Genomic DNA, 19,973 nt, shown 5'->3' on the forward strand with positions numbered 1-19,973 from the left:
TTCTTTTGGGATCTCTTCTAATCTCTTCTATATGGGGTTCTTTGAGCTTCTTGGATGGCTAGCTTTTCATCTTTCATGATATTGGGGAAGTTTTCTGTCAGCAGTTCCTCAGTGACCCTCTGTGTGTTTTCTGTTTTCTCCCCCTGTTCTGGAATTCCAATCACTCGTAAATTTTTGCTTTTAATTGTGTCCCACATACCTCTCAGGGTCTCTTCATTTTTCTTTGTTCATTTTTCTGAGTTTTCCTGAAACAGAGTTGTATCCAAGTGTTTGTCTTTACTTCCACTGGTCCTGTCTTCCACCGTTTCCAATCTGCTTGTCAGCCCTTCTGTGACATCGTCCATTTGTGAAATCTTGTTGTTTATCTTTTGGATTTCTAATTGTTGTTTTTGTATAATTTCTAGTTGTGAATTTTTTTTGGCATTTTGTTCGTGCATCATCTTCCTGAATTCTTCCAATTTTTTGTCTGTATTTTGCATGAGTTTGTCTATTTTTTCCTCATGTTTGTCAGCTTTTTGCCTCAGTTCTTGGAGAATTCCAAGTATTTGAGATTTGAATTCCCTATCAGGTAGTTCTAGTGCATTTTCTTCCAGAGGAGAGTCATCTAGTGTTTTATTTTGGACGCCTACTGGAACCATCCTGTCATGTTTTTGTAAATGTTTTGATATTGTCTTCTGTTTTTGGGGCATTCAGTGGTTATTTTTCTCGTTTATTGATTGTAGATTTGTTTATTTCATCCCTATTTAAAAAAAATTTTTTGACTATGTCTGAGCAGGCGGACTGTGTGTTCTTTGTTGTTTGCTCGTCTGTGCGCTCAGTAATTTTCACCTCCTTCTCCAACTGGGAGGGTCAGTCACTCAGATATGGTACAGCAGGGCAGGTCTAGCTGAAGAGGAGTTCCTGGGATGGGTTGTTTGTGGCACTTACTACAGCCACCAGAGCTGGTCGGTAATCAGTGCAGGGAAGGTTCCAGTAGGCTGTGCCTGTGCTGCTTGGTGATGTGATGTCAAGCGCACGGTGTAGGTAGGCAGGATGCAGCGGGGAGATTCTTATGTGTGGATCTAAGATGGATATGGGAGAGAGGAGAGAGGAACATGAGTCAAAAACATAGAAACAAACAAAAAAGAATGCTAGGGGAGCTTGCCGTTGGAGTGGAGAGATGTATGAAATGGAGAAAAATAGAAAGGGGAGGAGGAAGAAAGGAAAAGAAGGAATAAATAAGAAGCAGAAAGGGTAAAGAACCACAAAGTTCCCGGGGATCCCACTGGTGCAGCTATGAAGTCTGGGGAAGTCGCTCTCAGGTGTTGCAGTACAGCCTGGCTAGAAGGTGTAGAGGTATACAATGCCTGGTATTTAGGGATCAGAAAGAGAAGGAAGATATAGAGAGATGAGAAACTGAGCACTGAAGAAAGACAAAAAGGGAAAAAGAGGAAAAAGAAAACTAAACAAATTAAAAAGAAAAGAAGAAAGGCCTCCTAAAGAAACAGAAAGAAAAAAAAAAAAACCAATAAAAAAAGAAATGCTCTCAGGGATCCCTCTGCACGTCTGTGGAAGCTGAAGGGGAGTTCCTTGTCATGCAGCTCCGCCTGGCCAGAAAGGGCTCCCAACTCAATAAAAGGAAATGAAAACAAACAAACAATTCAAAACAAACAAATGAACAAAAGCCCCGGGATCCCACCAGCGCCATAGCCCAGACCAGGAAGCAGCTCCACACTCGAATGGAGCTCCGCAGCCCCTCAGGAAGAAGCAAAAGATGGCGCACGGAGCCAGGCACTTGAGTGAAAGGAGTGGGAGGCGGCGAGAGGCAAGCAAGAAATCAAAAGAAGCAGGGGAAAAAAGAAAAAAGCAACACCAGCAGCCAACAAATGGCACTCAGAGAGCCTGCTAGTGCGGTCTGGTGTTTCTGGACAAGAGACTGTGTCCGCGGGAAGCAGAGGAGGCCGAGTGTGGGTGAAGAAGGGTAGAGAGTGGGAAAGCGTATATCACAAATTGCCGGCGCTCTGCAGCCCCTTAGGTAGAAGGAAAGATGGTGGATGGTGCCAGGCACTCGAGTGAAAGGAGGGGGAAGGTGGCGAGAGGCAAGTGAGAAATCAAAAGAAGCAGAAAAAAAAAAGCAACACTAGCAGCCAACAAATGGCACCCAGAGAGTTGCCTGCTTGGGTGTGTGGAATGCAAGCAGCCGGCACTTCCTGGTCAAGAAACCATGGCTGCGAGAAGCAGAGGAGGCCGAGCCGGGGCAAAGGGGTGGGGGGTGGGAAAGCGCACACCGCAAATTACTGGTTGTTTTGTCTCCCACTGGACGCTCCGTGAGGCTGCTTTCTCGTACCTTCGTTTGCTGGTCTCCGATAGAAGTCCAAGATGGTGGATCCGTGCTGTGTTAGCTGGTAGGGGACCTCTGCATGAATCTCTCCTTGCTCTCCGTTCTCTGTCAGTTTTCTCACTCCATTTGGTGCTTGGCTGAGTTCTTTATCTCTTCATTTGATGTTTTAGGGTTTCAGGATTGTTGTATTCTCTCTTCGGCTTAGTTTTTCGCATCTTTGCTGTGGAGGGACTTCGTGATGCTTCTGCCTAGAGCGCCATTTTGCCGGAACTCCCCTTCCATCTTCTTTTGATGCTTCCTGCGTCATTCAATATTTTACCTATAGAACACTTCAAACTTGCAGCTTGAGGCTTGAATCCTTTAGGCTATTCTAGTAGCAGTTAGTTTGTCATGGTTGGAAATAGAACTCTGTTTAGCAAACATTAACAAAACATGCTTTTAGACTTCTGGTATTGTGTAGAAAAATAATTATAATAGTGTCTGCTGAGTCTCTTGTTTGCTATGAATTCAGTTAATGTTTATAGTATTTGTAGGAGGTTTTAGCGGGATATATAAAAAAAAGTGATTAAGAATCAGTTCTGTCTCGTGTCTTTGAATGACTACTCTGTGTCCCAGACTTTATGTAAGTTGCTGGGGACAGAAAAGAGCAACACATGAACTGAAACCTAGTAGCGAAGATGGACATATGTATTAATTATCGATTGCTTTGTAACAAATCACCCTAAAGCTGAATGGCTTAAGGCAACAGTTATTATCTGTAGGTAAGGAATTAGGGCATGGTTTAGCTGGATTCTCTGGCTTATTTATATCCTCTGGCTCAGGGTCCTTGTTATGGATTGAATTGTGTCCCCCCCAAAATAATGTGTAGTACATCCTAACCCCTAAACTTGTGGTAGGAGCCCTGGTGGCGCAGTGGTTAAGCGCTTGGCTGCTAACTGAAAGGTTGAATATTTGAACCCACCAGCCACTCCGTGGGAGAAAGATGTAGCACTCCGCTTCTGTAAAGAATTACAGCCGTGGAAACCCAATGGGCAGTTCTACTCTGTTCTGTAGGGTTGTGATGAGTAGGGTTTTTTGGGTTATACCTGTGGTTATTAATCCCATTTGGGAATGGGTTTTCTTTCTTACGTTAATTAGACAGTATTAGTGTAGGGTGTGTCTTGTGTCAATCTCTTTCGAGATATAAAAGGAGAAAATTAAGGAAGCAGAGATGGGGGAAGATAGACGCCATGCCATGAAGATCACCAAAGAGCTAAGGAATGGAAGCTGAAGAGATGACCTTCCCCCAGAGCCGAAAGAGAGAGAAAGCCTACCCCTAAAGTCAACGCCCTAAATTAGGACTCTTATAGCCTCCTACCTGTGAGAAAATAAATTTGTTTGTTAAAGCCACACACTTGTGGTATTTCTGTTATAACTAGGTAACTAAGACAGTCCTCAAAAGGCTGCAATCAAGATGTAGAACAAGGCTGCAGTTCTCTCAAGGTTTGACTGAGAAGGATCCGTTTTGAGCCTTACTCACATGGTTGTTTGCAGGATTCAGTTCCTAACCACATGGACCTTTGCATAGAGCAGCTCACAACATGTAGAAGCGTGTAGCATCAGAGTGAGCAAGCTAGAAGAGTCAGAGAGACCGTGAGCAAGACAGAAGTCTCAGTCTTTTGTAACCTAATCTCAGAGTGAGATAGAGTGAGATTGCATCACTTTTGCCTTATTCTATTTTAGAAGCAAGTCACTAGCTCTAGCCCATATTCAAGAGGAGGAGATTACACAAGGGCGTGAATTCAGGACACAGGGATCACTGGTAGCGATTTTAAAAGCTACCTACAACATGTGATATGTAACTTATGAATAATTATAATTGAGTCTATAAAATAATATGCAGCATTAACATTTACTGCATACTAATAATTTGCTACATGGTGTGATAAGTGCTTCGCATAGATTATTTAAGCTTCCCCAAAATTCTCTGGGAGACATGCTATGTATTATCCCCATTTTACAGATACAGGAGTTGAAGCTCAGTGAGCTTACCTAGCTATGATGTAGCAGAACCAAGACTCCAGTCTAGGCACTGCTTATTTTAGCACCTGTACTTTTAATTTCGACATTTTTCCAGCATTAAAGTAAAAATTACTCTTAAGCACTTTTCCTATGCCATTATAGTAAATGCTATATGTATTAAATTCATGAAACCTCACAGCAACTCTATTAAAGCTACTGTTCTTACTGATATCGCACCCTTGCTTCCAGATTCAAGAAAAGTACTTTGAAAGATGTAGTTTATTGTTCCAAAGACATTAAGCAAATATAACCTAAAGAGCCTCTTTAAATGCCAAAAGAAATGAATCATCTAAATACCTTAGTACCTTAAGAGAAGTGTTGCTACTAATTAAATAAATTTGCAGGAAGCCTAACACTTTTCAGTTCATTTACTATTCTGCAGAAGAAAGGTACTATGTGAATCCAAAGTAGGAATGAATAGAACAACCCACTCTGAGAAGAAATCGCAACAAACACTTACTGCTATATAAATTTTAGTCAGAAATTAGCCCATGTAATGTGTAGTTAATGTTAAAATATTTTTACCAATGCTTTCACAAATAAATTCAGTGGCTGTCGTATCAAAGTACTTTGTATAACAAAATTTATTTCTGTAAATTTTTGCTTCTATTGAAGTTATATTATGTCTTCGGTAGCTTTGAAAATTTATGATAATTTTTTGTTGTAATTCTGAATGAAGTGTTGGAGCACACCGGTTTATTATTTGTTATATAAATGATCATTTTTTAAAAAGCTATTTGTGTTTTGGTTTATCACAGTTGTTCTAAATTACTTTTGCTATGAAGGCAAGTTTTATATCTATTGGTATAGCTTGGAATTAGCTAGAATATACTGTAGGTTCAGGAGTCCCTGGGTAGTGCAAATGGTTAAGCACTTGGCTACTAACCAAAAAGTTGGTGGTTTGAATCCCCTCAAAGGCTCATTGGAAGAAAGTCCTAGCAATCTACTTCCGAAAAATCTTAGGCACTGTAGACCCTATGAAGCACAGTTCTACTCTGAAGCACGTGGGGTTGCCATAAATCAGAATTGACTCAACAACAACTGGTGTAGTTTTATTATAGGTTCAGGATATGGTATGACAGCATTTTACAGTGTTGCCTATGTCACATACAGTATTGTTAACTCAAATGTTAGTACTTAAGATAGTTTTTATTAAGCTACTGAATCAAATCTACCCCTTAGGCCATCAGAATGGATTCTTTTTTTTTTTTTTTAATTTGTTTTTGAAACCAGGAATCCCTGAATGTCTGCACTATTTCTACATAAGATGAAAAGTAGACCCCATAAGACTGGATCTCTTACCTGAAATGTTGAATAAACTTTAATTACATTATGTTTTGGTGAATAGATGGTGTCTTAGTTATTTAGTGCTGCTATAACAGAAATACTACAAATGGATGGCTTTAACAGGAATTTATTTTCTCACTGTTTAGGAGGCTAGTCGAAATTCAGGGCACCAGCTCTAGGGGAAGGCTTTCTCTCTCTGTTGGCTCTGGAGGAAGGTCCTTGTCACTTCTGAGCTTCTGTTCCTGGGTGATCTTCATGTGGCTTGGCATTGCTCTTCCCCCATCCCTTAATCTTTCTTTTATGTCTCTAAAGAGATTGACTTGATATATCCTACACTAATCATGCCTCATTAACATAACAGAGACAACCCATTCCAAAATGAAATTATAACCACAGGCATAGAGGTTAGGATTTACAGCACATATTTTTGGGGGACACAGTGTAATCCGTAACAGATGGTATACCTGAGATTGAGGAACTGGATTTTCAGAGTTTTGAGAAAGAGATAGAATGAACAGTGAAGTCAATGAAAAGAGTTCTCTTGATAGACTTGAATAAAAAACAGTTATTAAAATAACAGAAAAAGCCACTGTTTGGGAAACAGGGAGTTTCTGTTAATGGTGATAGGAAATTTGGCATCAATTAAGGATAATGGTTGTACAACCGATCAATGTAGTTGATATCACTAAGCTGTATACCTGAAAAATGCTGAATTGGCAAGTGTTCTGTTATATTTACAAAAAAAAAAAAGAAGCTGTCTAGGCTTCTTACGCACAACCAAATACATTGCAGGATTGTTTTCTTGGTTTGGAGTTTTAGTGTCACACTTTTGAGGGACATCCCAATCAATTTGCCTAATAATTGTTTCGCAGTACCTCTGTTTCCTAATTTGTTGTGTAGTGACTGGGGTCTTAAAGGCTAGCAGTCGGCCATCCAAGGTACAGCAGCTGGTCTCTGTTCATCTGAAGCAACAGAGGAAGGAGAGTCAGGACTTGAAGGAGGAAATTGAATGCGTGTCTGCCTGCCTCCAGTAACAATAGCCTATTCTGCCATGAGGCGAGAAGAACTGAATGGTGCCTGGCTACCATTACTGAACATTTCGATTAAAGATTTTATAGCAGAATCCTGAAAAGGGAGAAAAATGTAGAACAGAGTTTTAAATTCTTAATGGAATCCAGACTTCCTAGAGCTATTGAGGCTGGATGAGCCCCTGAAACTATTGCCTTGGGATAATCTTTAAACCTTAAACTAAGACTATCCCTTGAAGTCTCCTTTGAACCAAAAAAATTTGTTGTTGTTAAGTGCTATACAGTCGGTTCTAACTCATAGCAACCCTATGTACAGCAGAATGAAACACTGTCCGATCCTGCACCATTCTTACAATCATTGCCATGTTTGAGTCCATTGTTGCAGCCAGTGTGTTAATCAGTCTCATCCAGGGTCTTCCTTTTTTTCACTGACCCTCTGTTTTACCAAGCATGATGTCCTTCAGGGACTGGTCTCTCCTGATAACATGTCCAAAATACATGAGATGAACAAGTCTCACCATCCTTGCTTCCAAGGAGCACTTTGGCAGTATTTCTTCCAAGACAGACTTGTTCTTTATTCTGGCAGTCCATGGTGTATTCAGTATTCTTCACCAATACCATAATTCAAATGCATCAATTCTTTGATCTTCTTATTCGTTTTCCAACTTTCCCATGCGTATGAGGCGATTGAAAATATCATGGCTTAGATCAGGCACACCTTAGTCAGCAAAGTGACATCTTTGCTTTTCAACACTTTAAAGAAGTCTTTTGCAGCAAATTGGCCCAATGCAACGTGTTGTTTGAATTCTCGACTGCTGCTTTCATGGGCATTGATTGTGGATCCAAGTAAAATGAAATCCTTGACAATGTCAGTATTTTCTCCATTTATCATGATACTGCTTATTGGTCTAATTGTGAGGATTTTTGTTTTCTTTATGTTGAGGTGTAATCCATATTGCAGTCTGTAGCCTTTGATCTTCATCAGTAAGTGCTTCAAGTCCTCTTTGCTTTCAGCAAGCAAGGTTATGTCATCTGCATATCGCAAGTTGTTAATGAGTCTCCAATCTTGATGCCGTGTTCTTCTTCATATATAATCTTCTCAGATTATTTGCTCAGCATGCAGATTTATGAGTATGGTGAAAGGATACAACCCTGACACACACCTTTCCTAATTTTAAACCACACAGTATCCACTTGTTCTGTTCAGATGACTGCCTCTTGGTCTAAGTACAGATTCCTCATGAGCACGATTAAGTGTTCTGGAATTCCCATTCTTCACAGTGCTATCCATATTTTTTATGATCCACACAGTTGAATGCCTTTGCGTAGTCAATAAAACACATGTAAACATCTTTCTGGTATTCTCTGTTTTCAGCTAAGATCCATCTAACATCAGCAGTGATATCCTTCGTTACACGTCCTCTTGTGAACCCAGCTTGAATTTCTCTCAGTTCTCTGTTGATGTACTGCTGCAATCATTTTTTAATTATCTTCTGCAGAATTTTACTTGTATGTGATATTAATGATATTGTTTGATAATTTCTGCATTCTTTTGGTTCACCTTTCTTTGGAATGGGCACAAATATGGATCTCTTCTAGTCAGTTGGCCAGGTAGCTGTCTTCCAAATTTCTTGGCATAGACGAGTGAGCACCTCCAGCGCTGCATCCGTTTGTTGAAACATCTCAATTGGTATTCCATCAATTCCTGGAGCGTGGTTTTTTGCCAGTGCCTTCAGTGCAGCTTGGACTTGTTCCTGCAATACCATGGGTTCTTGATCATATGCTATTTCCTGAAATGGTTGAATATCAACCAGTTCTTTTTGGTACAGTGACTCTGTGTGTTCCTTCCATCTTCTTTTGATGCTTCCTGCGTTGTTCAGTATTTTCCCTCTAGAATCCTTCAAAATTGCAACTCAAGGCTTGAATTTTTTCTTTAGTTCTTTCAGCTTGAGAAATGTCGAGCATGTTCTTCCCTTTTGGTTTTCTAACTCTGGGTTTTTGCACATGTCATTATAATACTTTACTTTCCCTTCTTGAGCCGCCCTTTGAAATCTTCTGTTTTTAGCTCTTTTACTTCATCAATTCTTCCTTTCACTTAGCTGCTCTAAGTTCAAGAGCAGGTTTCAGAGTCTTTTCTGACACCATTTTGGTCTTTTCTTTCTTTCCTATCTTTCTAATGACCTTTTGCTTTTTTCATGTATGATGTCCTTGATGTTATCCCACAACTTGTCTGGTGTTCAGTCATTAGTGTTCAGTGAGTCAAAGCTATTCTTGAGATGGTCTCTAAATTCAGGTGGGATGTACTCAGGGTCATACTTTTGCTCTCGTGGACTTGTTTTTATTTTCTTCAGCTTCAGCTTAAACTTATATATGATCAGTTAATGGTCTGTTTGTGGTCGGCCCCTGACCTTGCTCTGGCTGATGATATTCAGCTTCGCCTCTTTCCACAGATGTTGTCGATTTGAATTCTGTGTTTTCCATCAGATGAGGTCCACGTGTTTAGTTGCCGTTTATGTTGGTGAAAAAAGGTATTTGCAATGAAGAAGTTGTTGGTCTTGCAAAATTCTACCACACGATCTCCAGTGTTGTTTCTATCACCAAGGCCATATTTTCCAATTACTAACCCTTCTTTGTTTCCAGCTTTCTCATTCCAATCAGCAGTAATTATCAATGCATGCTGATTGTATTTTTGATCAATTTCAGACTGCAGAAGTTGGTAAAAATCTTCTATTTCCTCTTCTTTGGCATTAGTGGTTGCATAAATTTGAATAACAGTTGTGTTAATTGGTCTTCTTTATAGGCATATGGATATTCTATCACTGACAGCGTTGTACTTCAGGATAGATCTTGAAATGCTCTTTTTGACAGTGAATGTGATGCCATTCCTCTCTAATTTGTCATTCCTGGCGGAGTAGACCATTTGATTGTCTGATTCAAAATGGCCAATACCAGTCCATTTCAGCTCACTGACACCTAGAATATAGATCTTTATGCGTTCCATTTTGCTTTTGATGACTTCCAATTTTCCCAGATAGATAGTTGTACATTCCATGTTCCAGTTATTAATGGATGTTTGCAATTGTTTCTTCTCATTTTGAGTTGTGTCACATCAGCAAATGAAAGTCCTTTCAGCTTTACTCTATCCATGTTATTAAGTTTGACTTTACTTTGAGGAAGCTGCTCTTTCCCAGTCATATTTTTTGTGCCTTCCAACCTGAAGGGTTCATCTTCTGGCACTATATCAGTGTTCTGCTGCTGTTCACAGGGTTTTCACTGGCCAATTTTTTCTTCCTAGTCTGTCTTAGTCTGGAAGCTCCACTGAAACCTGTCTACCATGGATGACCCTGCTGGTATTTGAAATACCAGTGGCATAGCTTCCAGTATCACAGCAACATGCAAGCCACCACAGTATGACAAACTGGCAGACGCGTGGTGGAACCAAACAATAGCTTATTTTAATTAGTAAAGTATGTCTGTCTTGAGCTTTGTACTTTGTTAAAGAATTAGGTATGTGAGACCAAATTGAAAATGACAACTCGAAACGTTGAATGAGATGTTTAGGGGATAGTGAGTGTAAGATAATAGTGGTGGAATAATTTGGAAAAGTATAGCAAGAATGATAGCAGAACTTGAAGAATGTAACCAATGTCACTCCATTGTATGTATAGAGATTGTTGAAATGGTATGTCTTTGGCTGCATACTTTCACCAAAATAAAAAAAAAAAAAATACAGAAAAAAAGCCCTCACCAAATTTTCATATGGATTGTTGCTTTTTTATTTGGCTCTCAAACAATTCTCAGTGAGTATACCTCTTTGTATTTTATGTTTTATCCAGTGTAAACCAGTAACATCAAGGGAAATAATGTGGGAGTAAATGGGAAAGAATTAGAGTGTTTCTAGGTACTCATTTTAAGACTTTTTCTCCTCTTTGGCTATTTAAAAACAATTGAGATTTAAGGCTCAAAAGTAGAAAAATAGCAACCGTATGCTCAGATTTTTGATGCTGCTTCTTCAGCTTTTCTGTTTAGTCTTTTATATTGTTGTTGTGTTCCTTTGAGTTGACTCTGACTTATAGTGATCCTATATGACAGAATAGAACCGCCCCCATTGGGTTTCCTAGGCTGCAATCTTTATGGGAGCAGATCACCAGGTTTTTTTCTCCCAGGGAGCTGCTGGTGGGTTCGAACTCTAGACCTTTCAGTTAGCAGCTGAATGTTTAACCACTGCATCACCAAGGCACCTTAGTCTTTCATAATAGACTGTTTAATTAGTGGTCACATTCAATCTTGTATTCTGAAACTATTTTATGCCTTTTTTACCCTTTTATATAAACAACTCTCTGCCTAAAGGTATGCCTTCTTTTCTGTAGCTATGGAATTATCAAGTGGCTTTAAAATTATATCTTTGCCTATAAGTCCTCTTTTGGGGGATAAATTAATTTTGTTTTAAAAAGGAATTCTAAGCCTAATGACAGGGAAGTGAAAAATGAAACCTGTAACCAAGCCTGAGAAAGCATGTGCATTTATTTTCGGTAAATTTGAGGAAAGAATCCATAGCTGCTTAATGGCTGTGATAACCCTTGCTTGGCTAATGTGCATGTCAATTTTAGAATTTATCCTAAAAATGACAATTTGCCTGTCAACTACACAGTTAAGTGGTATAATGGCAGCTGAGCAGTGAAATGGAGGGAGATGGAGGTGGATGGAGTTGAACACTTTCAAGCACTAATTAACTCATATATAGAATCTTTTTGTTTGAAATAGTGAAAACATTAGCCCCAAATATGTAGGTGAATACATTTTGTTTGTTTTTGGTTGATCAAAGATACAGTCGTTTAATGTCTGTATGTGAGCTATTGCACAATGATGTAAGAAGGGAAAGTGATGATGGAATTTAGAGGACTTTCAGGTTTAGAGCTAATTAATCTGTTATCTGGTAGAGCCCTGATGCAATGGTTGATTTAGTAGATAGACTTGAAAGCTTTTACTTTTTACTTGTTATTAGCAGTTAGGTTATCTGCTAGTCTGTTGGCAGTTCAACACCAATGTGTTTCCTTTAAACTCCATGAATCTCAGCATATGCTCTTTTATGTATGCTAAATAATTTAAATACATTTCTTACTCTTTCCACAGCATGTAGAGTCCACGAAGCACAGAACCATAACAGAGCTTCCTACTCACACCACCAGGAGGATCTCTTTGAAAGATTCATCACAGGACTACCAGAGAGAATAATTTGTCTGAAGCATCATGTATTGAAACAACAGAAGGCACCTTTGCATTAGTTAGAAACAGAGTTACAATGTTTTCAATTCTTTGAGCTCCAGGAAGCCAGGGGAGAGAGTGGAAAATTTGAAAATGCGGCCATGGACTGGTTCCTGGCGTTGGATTATGCTCATTCTCTTTGCCTGGGGGACCTTGCTATTTTATATAGGTGGTCACTTGGTACAAGATAATGACCACCCTGATCACTCTAGCCGAGAACTATCCAAGATTCTGGCAAAGCTTGAACGCTTAAAACAGCAGAATGAAGACTTGAGACGAATGGCTGAATCTCTTCGGTAGGTTATGAAAAACTGGACAAGTGATGAAATATTGTACTTAGTTTTTAGGTGCAGCGCTTATGTACCTATTGAAAAATAATAATCTTTTAAATTGCTAGAGTGTTGCAGTGATTTAATTATCTTAGTAGGTTACTTTTATATCAGTGAGCTGTCTCTATATTTAACATACAGAATTTTTCCATAGTGGTAAATCTTATTTGCTATATGAGTTTTAGTATAGAAAACTGCCATTTAATTAATGTACTTATATTTCATTTACAGGTATCTTCAGCATTTTGACAATTTTGATATATTACATCCAGATGTTTTATCATTTAAATTAGTATACTTATTAAAATGAAGAAACAAATAATCATCCTTAAATAAAACTGGATCTGAGATCTGGAGAGTTATTATCATTGCTGCTTCTAGGTGTGTAAGAAAAATGTGACATGTATCTGTTAGAAGCTATCAGTTGTGGAAAACCAAAAGTCTTGTTTTCAGGGAGCAAATGAACAGTATTGCACAGTTGACATCTGTTTTTTTCCCCCAAAGCTGTTGAATTTCAGAGTTATCTAGTTTACTAAGCCAAACTGAAGCTGCGCAAGTACATTTAGCTTTTATAGATGCTTTCATGAAAAGTTGAATGTATGTCAAAGGTTAATTCTTTTGTTGCTTATTAAACTGTATATTATACATACAACTTTGCATTTTCTGCTAGGGCTCAGACTATATACCCTGTTCATCTTTGCATTTTCATCTAGTATCTAGTATGGCACCTAGCGTATAGTAGTGGAACCTGTTGCCGTTGAGTTGATTCTGACTCATAGTGACCGTATAGGACAGAGTGGAACTGCCCCATAGGGTTTCCTAGGTTGTGAATCTTTATGGAAGCAAACTGTGACATCTTTCTCCCATGGAGCAGCTGGTGGGTTCGAACCGCTGACCTTTCAGTTAGCAGCTGAGTGCTTAACCACTGCGCCATCAGGGCTTCTTCATATAGTAGTAGTCAGAAAATACATTTTTGAATGAGTGAGATGAATGAATTAGTTGCCCACTGTTTAAAAAAAATCTCTTTTTTAAAACGAATAATCTCATTGTAAAGCAAATAGTTATCTTCTAATTCCTCTACTTTATATATGAAGGGGATCATGTATTTAGTGCTTGCTGTCTCTCAAGGTAGCGGTTGAGGCTAAGATGAAAATTTGAGAGTCATTATTCTGGAGAGGGTAGTTGACCCTATGGGAGGTAGTGTAGAGAAGAAGAGCTGAAAGTTGATTTCTTGAGAAGCAAATAAGTTCAGGAGTGGAAAGTGGAAACATCCAGTTGTGCAGAGAAAGCCTTCATAGTAGGCAAGGAGAGAGCTCTTGTGGAAGCTGAGGAACATTTTGTGAATGAAGATAACTGGCAGTGTCACATACCCTTGAGGCTTTAGAGAGGATGCCCATGTTCCTCCCATGGTTCCCAGCTCCCCACCCCACTCACTGCCCTTCACTGTTTCTTTAAAACTTAGCTCTTTTCCTTTATCTAGTTCCATAACTTTTTTCTTCACCATAATGTTAATTTTGGTTTTTTTTATGTCCTATGGAAGATAATTCTAGTTGTTAAAGAGTTTTACAAAAATGAATGAAACATCATCCTTGTTTTTAAGTAGTAATAGTACCATTCAGCAAGGTACTCAGTGGTCAGGTCAGGAAAGTGTGACAGATAACTCCCTGAATTTACATTATCATTTTATTTCCTGCTGGGGGAAATCAGGGAGGATCATAGAGGAGGTGATCTTTCAATAGAGTCTTGTTCAGTCATTCTTTATGGAAACCAAAAATTTATAATTTAAGGGTTAGTAATAGTAACTATTGGGAGCAGTGGTGGTTTAGTGGTAGAATTCTCGTTATCCATGCAGGAGACCCAGGTAAGATTCCCAGCCAATGCACCTCATGCACAGCCACCACTCACCTGTCAGTGGAGGCTTGTGTGTTGCTATGATGCTGAACAGGTTTCAGTGGAGCTTCCAGACTAAGACAGACTAAGATGAAAGGCCTGGCGATCCACTTCTGAAAAATCAGCCAGTGAAAACCCCCCTAGATCACAACAGTCCCATCCACAACCAATCATGGGGCTGGTGCAGGACCAGGCAGCATTTTATTCTCTTGTGCATGAGGTTACCATAAGTCAGGGGCTGACTCAATGGCAGCTAACAACAACAATAGCCATCATGTATTGAGAGTTTATAATATGCCAGGTATTGTGCCAGTGACTTTGCATGCATTATCTCATTGAGTTCCACAACATACTTAGGAGATGCTGGTACTACTTTGATAACCATTTTACAGATGAGGAATCTGAAGAGGTATTAAATAATTTAATTTACTCAGAGTCACACTTTTCACTACTTTGAATCCTGGATATATGACTCCAAACCATGAAGTCTGATGAACTGTATTGCCTCACTGAGTAGAAACCAGAGAGGAGTCAATGACCCAAAAACCTGAACTAAAAGTCTCATGTAGGAAATCACTGAGAGTTAACTGCTACGCAAGTTGATTTTTGAAGTATGCTTTGATTATAGTAAAATCTTGTTCTATATCATAGGAATTTTGCTCCTTGAAGATGACTTTGCCTCTTAACAATTTGGGTTCATAAATTATTGCTCAATTTTCTCCTAGTTCCAGCTACAATACTGATACTTCAGCTTGCTTACTTTTGACTGCCAAGTATCTTATTTTTGTTGCATGAAGGAAAGCTTGCCTTTAATATGGGTTTTCCTTCTGCAGAATAATTTTTGGGTCTCTTAAGTCACTTTCTTTATATTATTACATGTTGAAATTAAATTCTTAACTACTACATTCAAAGGTAGAGACTACTTCTAACACCTGAGGCATTTAAGATATTTTGCTGTAATACGTAAACGTAATCTTAAAAACACAGACTAAGCAAATGAGCCCATTTTTATATATAGGTATATAATTTCAGGAACATAAGTTATTTTCTCTAATTAGGGAAGAATGTCTCCTTATGCCGTTTCATGGACTTTACTGGTGGGGCCATTTGTATCTCATTCAAACGGATTTCATTTAGAGCCCCTGGCATGAAAGGAAGAATAGTGGAGGTGCTATTAACATTGGTGTTTTTTCTTTTATAATATATATGTACGTAATTTACTATGTCCTTATAAGAAAATGTATTCATAAGCCAGACTATTAAAAGGTTAATTCATATGTTTGTAGAACTAGGTCAGGTTGATAATCAGTCTGTGCTCAGAACATTACTTTGAGATAAGTCATATGGATTGGAGTTGGAAAGCAACCTAGAAGCCTGAAACTAGTTTTTTTTTTTAGATTTAGGACCATAATTTAAAAGCAATTAGCTAAACTCCCAGCAAAATTTTGCCAGTTTTGCTGATCGTGTTTCAAATTTAGGAAAATAGTTTAAAATTCATTTCTTAAGGTCCCTGGGTGGTGCAAACCGTTTGTGCTCAGTGGGTAACCAGAAAGTTGGTTGTTCGAACCTACCCAGTGTTACCATGCAAGGAACAGGCCTGACAGTCCACTTCTGTAAAGATGATAGCCAAGAAAACCATATGGAGCAGTGCTGCTCTGTAACCCATGGGGTCTTTTAAGTCACAAATCAACAACAGAAACAAAATCAACAATAAAAACCATTTCTCTAAGGGATGCAAGTGTCTGAGAACAGTGTATGGGAGGTTGCTGTGTGTATGTATGTGTGTGTGTAAATCTGACTTACTGATGAATAATTTCCATACAGTGTAATTCATCCCTTTCAGTGTACAGTTTTGTGTTTGGGGAAATGCTTATAGTCACAGGTTCACTACAACAATCAAATTATAGGACAATTCTGTCTCCCCCTAAATTCTGTTGTACTCCTTTATAGTAAAACTCTATCCCTACCTTCAGTCCTTGGCACCCACTTACGTGTTTTTTGTCTTCAGGTTTTTCTGTTCCAGAAATGTCATATAAATGGAATCATGAAGTAGATAGCCTTTGAGTCTTGCTTTTTTTAAAGAAAAATTTAGTATAACATATTTGAGAGTTAACCATGTATAGGTGTATCAGAGTCCCTGGATAGTGCAGATGGTTAATGTGCTCGAGTGCTAACTGAAAGGTTGGAAGTTTGAGTCCACCTTGGAAGAGAGGCCTGGTGATCTACTTCCAAAAAATTATCCATTGAAAACCCTACAGAGCACAGTTGTACTCTAACACACCTGGAGTTACCATGAGTTGGAATTGATTTGATGGCAATTAGTATTGGTAAAATTAGGTGTATTCATTTTTACTGCTGAGTAGTATTCCATTGTAAAGGTGTATCCTAGGTTTTTTATTTCTTTTGGGTAAATACCTAGGCGTGGGATTGCAGGACTGTATATTTAATGTATGTTTAACTTTGTAAGAAGGAGAAGGTGTCCAACTGATGAACTATAATGTTTTACATTCCTCCCAGCGGTGCTTGAGCATTCCAGTTGCTCCTCATCCTTACTTGGGTTGCTATTGTCAGTTATTTTTATTGTAGCCATGCTAATAGGCGCATAGTATTATCTCATTGTGGTTTCAATTTGCATTTCTATAATGATTAATGATGTTGAGCTTTTTTTTTTTCATGCGCTTGTTTGCCGTTTGTATATCTTTTTTGGTGAAGTACCGATGCACATCTTTTGCCTATAAAAACTGAGTTGTTTAATTTTTTTATTACTGAGTTTTCAGAGTTCTTTATCAATATGGGAGCCCTGGTAGCACAGTGGTTAAGAGTTTGGCTGCTGACCAAAATATTGGCAGTTCAAATCCACCAGCTGCTCCTTGGAAACCCTATGAGGCAGTTCTGCTATGTCCTACCGGGTTGCTATGTATGTATTTTGCCAGTATTTCCTCCTAGGCAGTGCCTTGTCTTTTAATTCTGTTAAGAATATCTCTTGAAAAGCAGACACTTGTAGTTTTGACAAAGTTCAATTTGATTTTTTTTTTTTTTTAATAGATTGTCCTTTTGGTGTAGTATCCAAGAAATCTTTGCCTAACCTAAGGTTATGAAGATTTTTTCTGCTGGGATTTTGATTGAGATTGTGTTGAATCTGTAGATTTGTTTGGGAAGAATTTGACATCTTTACAATACTGAGTCTTATAATCCATGAATGCAGTCTATCTCTTCAATTATTTAAATGTTCTTTGATTTCTTTCATCAGCATTTTTTAATTTTCAACATTCAGATCCTTCACTTTCCAAATTTATTCCTAAGTATTTCGAAGTTTTGTATGTTATTTGTTTTAATAACAATATTCTCTTTGAAATAAAAAGTACATATCCAAATATTGTCCTTAATTGTCTTTATCATGACTTTATTTTCAACTCAGAGACCCAGCATGAGGGAGTAGAACTTCCCCATAGGGTTTCCTAGGCTGTAACTTTTATGGGAGTAGAGCCAGGTCTTTTCTTCCTCAGAGTGGCTGGTGGGTTTGAACCACTGACCTTTTTGTTAGCAGTCTAGAGCTTAACCATTGTGCCGCCAGTGCTCCTTAAGCAACCACTAATCTCCTTTCTGTCTCTGGATTTGCCTATCCCAGACATTTCATATAAATAAAACTGTGCAATATGTGGTCTTTTATGACTGGCTTCTTTCACTTAGCATTATGTTTTCAAGGTTCATCTGTGTTGTAGCATGTATCAGTACCTAATTTCTTTTCATAGGCCAATAATATTACATTGCATGGGTATACTGGTTTTATTTATCTATTCATTAATTGATCAACACTTGGGTTGTTTTCATCTTTTGGCTTTATGAATAATACTGCTATAAACTTTCGTGTATGAGTTTTTATGTGGTTATATATATTCATTTCTCTTGGGTATACACCTAGGGGTATAACTGCTGGCTCTTATAGTAACTCTATGTTTAAACATTTGAAGAACTTCCAGACTGTTTTCCAAAGTTGCTGTATTTAACATTCCCACCAGCAGTGTATGAGGATTTTGATTTCTCCACATCCTTGACACACTATCTGATTTTTTGATTCTAGCTATCATAAACCAAACCTGTTGCCATCAAGTTGATTCCAACTCATAGCGACCCTATTGGACAGAGTAGAACTGCCCCATAGAGTTTCTAAGGCTGTAATCTTTACGAAAGCAGACTGCCAACATCTCTCTCCCAGGAGCAGCTGGTGGGTTCGAATTGTCAGCCTTTTAGCTAGCAGCCAAGCACTTAACCACTGTACCACTAGGGCTCCCTAGCCATCATTGTGGATGTGAAATGGTATCTTATTGTAATACTGATTTGCATTCTCCTAATGGCTGGTGATATATTTTTTCATGTGCATTTTCATATGCCCAAATGTGTTTGGCCATTTGCATATGTTATTTGGTGAGATATCTATTCAAATCCTTTCCCCATTTTTCTCTTGGATTATTTATTTATGTAAATAAGAGTCTTTCAATTGTTTATACACATAATTTTCCCCATTTTTAATTGGGGATTTTTTTTTTGGTAAGAGTTTTTTATGTTGTCTAGGTACAAGTTCCTTGTTAGATACATGATTTGTAAATATTGTCTCCCATTCTGTGGATTGTCTTTTCACTTTCCCCACAGTATTCTTTGAAGCACAAAATTTTTTAATTTTGATGAAGTCCAATTTATCTATTTTTCATTTTGTTGCTTGTGCTTTTGGTGTTGTATCTAAGAATTCATTGACAAATACAAGGTCATACAGATTTACCCTATTTTTTTCCCCTAAGTTTCATAGTTTTAAACTCTTATATTTAGGCCTTTGATTCATTTTAAGTTAATTTTTTTATGTCACGTGAGGTCCAGCGTCATTCTTTTGCTTGTGGAAATCTAGTTTTTCCAGCATCCTTGTTAAAAATCAGTTGATCATAGACACATAGTTTTGTATTTGGGCACTCAGTTTGATTCCATTGATCCCTAGATCTATCCTTACGCCAGTATCATACTGTTTTGATTATTACTATTTTTTTTTATTGTGCTTTAAGTGAAAGTTTACAGTTCAACTTATTTTCTCATACAAAAATTTATACACCCATTGTTACGTGACCTTAGTTGCTCTCCCTGTACTATGACAGCACACTCCTTTCCACACAGGATTTCCTGTGTCCATTCAACCAGTGCGTATCCCTTTCTGCCTTCTCATCTTGCCTCCAGACAGGAGCTGCCTGTTTAGTCTCATGTATCTACTTGATCTAAGAAACACCCTCTTCACAAGTATCATTTTATGTCTTATAGTCCAGTCTAATCTTTGTCTGAAGAGTTGGACTCGGGAATGGCTTTAGTTGTGTGCTAAAAGAGAGTCCAGGGGCCATGTCTTCTAGGGTCCTCCAGTCTCAGTCAAACCACTAAGTCTGATCTTTTTACTACAATTTGAGTTTTGCACTCCACTTTTTTCCTGCTCCATCAGAGACTCTTTGTTGTGTTCCCTGTCAGGGAAGTCATTGGTGGTAGCTGGGCACCATCTAGTTCTTCTGGTCTCAGGCGGATGGAGTCTTTGGTTTATGTGGCCATTTCTGTCTCTTGGGCTAATATTTTCCTTGTGTCTTTGGTGTTCTTCATTCTTCTTTATTCCAGATGGGTTGGGACCAACTGATGCATCTTAGATGGCCACTGGCTAGCTTTTAAGACCCCAGATACCACTCAACAAAGTGGGATGCAGAAAAATTTTCTTAATAAACTTTGTTATGCCACTTGACCTAGATGTCCCCTGAAACCATGGTCCCCAGA

At 38.4% G+C, this 19,973-nt stretch overlaps 1 protein-coding gene across 12 annotated transcripts in view; it reads left to right on the forward strand.

The window, feature by feature from the left end:
• Positions 1 to 19,973, forward strand: part of FUT8 (fucosyltransferase 8) — a 361,848-nt gene that overhangs the window by 147,168 nt on the left and 194,707 nt on the right. For 10 of the 12 annotated variants that reach the window (XM_004370955.2, XM_023726291.1, XM_004370956.2 and 7 more), the window contains one exon: positions 11,830 to 12,257. In XM_004370955.2, coding sequence (XP_004371012.1) covers positions 12,055 to 12,257 — 203 coding nt within the window. In that variant the 5' untranslated portion in view covers positions 11,830 to 12,054. Of the gene's footprint in view, positions 1 to 11,829; positions 12,258 to 12,521; positions 12,672 to 19,973 lie in introns of those variants that run through there. The other 2 variants (XM_023726299.1, XM_023726300.1) reach the window with 2 other exon arrangements.

This window comes from Trichechus manatus, unplaced genomic scaffold, assembly GCF_000243295.1.
Source record: "Trichechus manatus latirostris isolate Lorelei unplaced genomic scaffold, TriManLat1.0 scaffold00010, whole genome shotgun sequence".
Taxonomy (NCBI): Eukaryota; Metazoa; Chordata; class Mammalia; order Sirenia; family Trichechidae; genus Trichechus; species Trichechus manatus.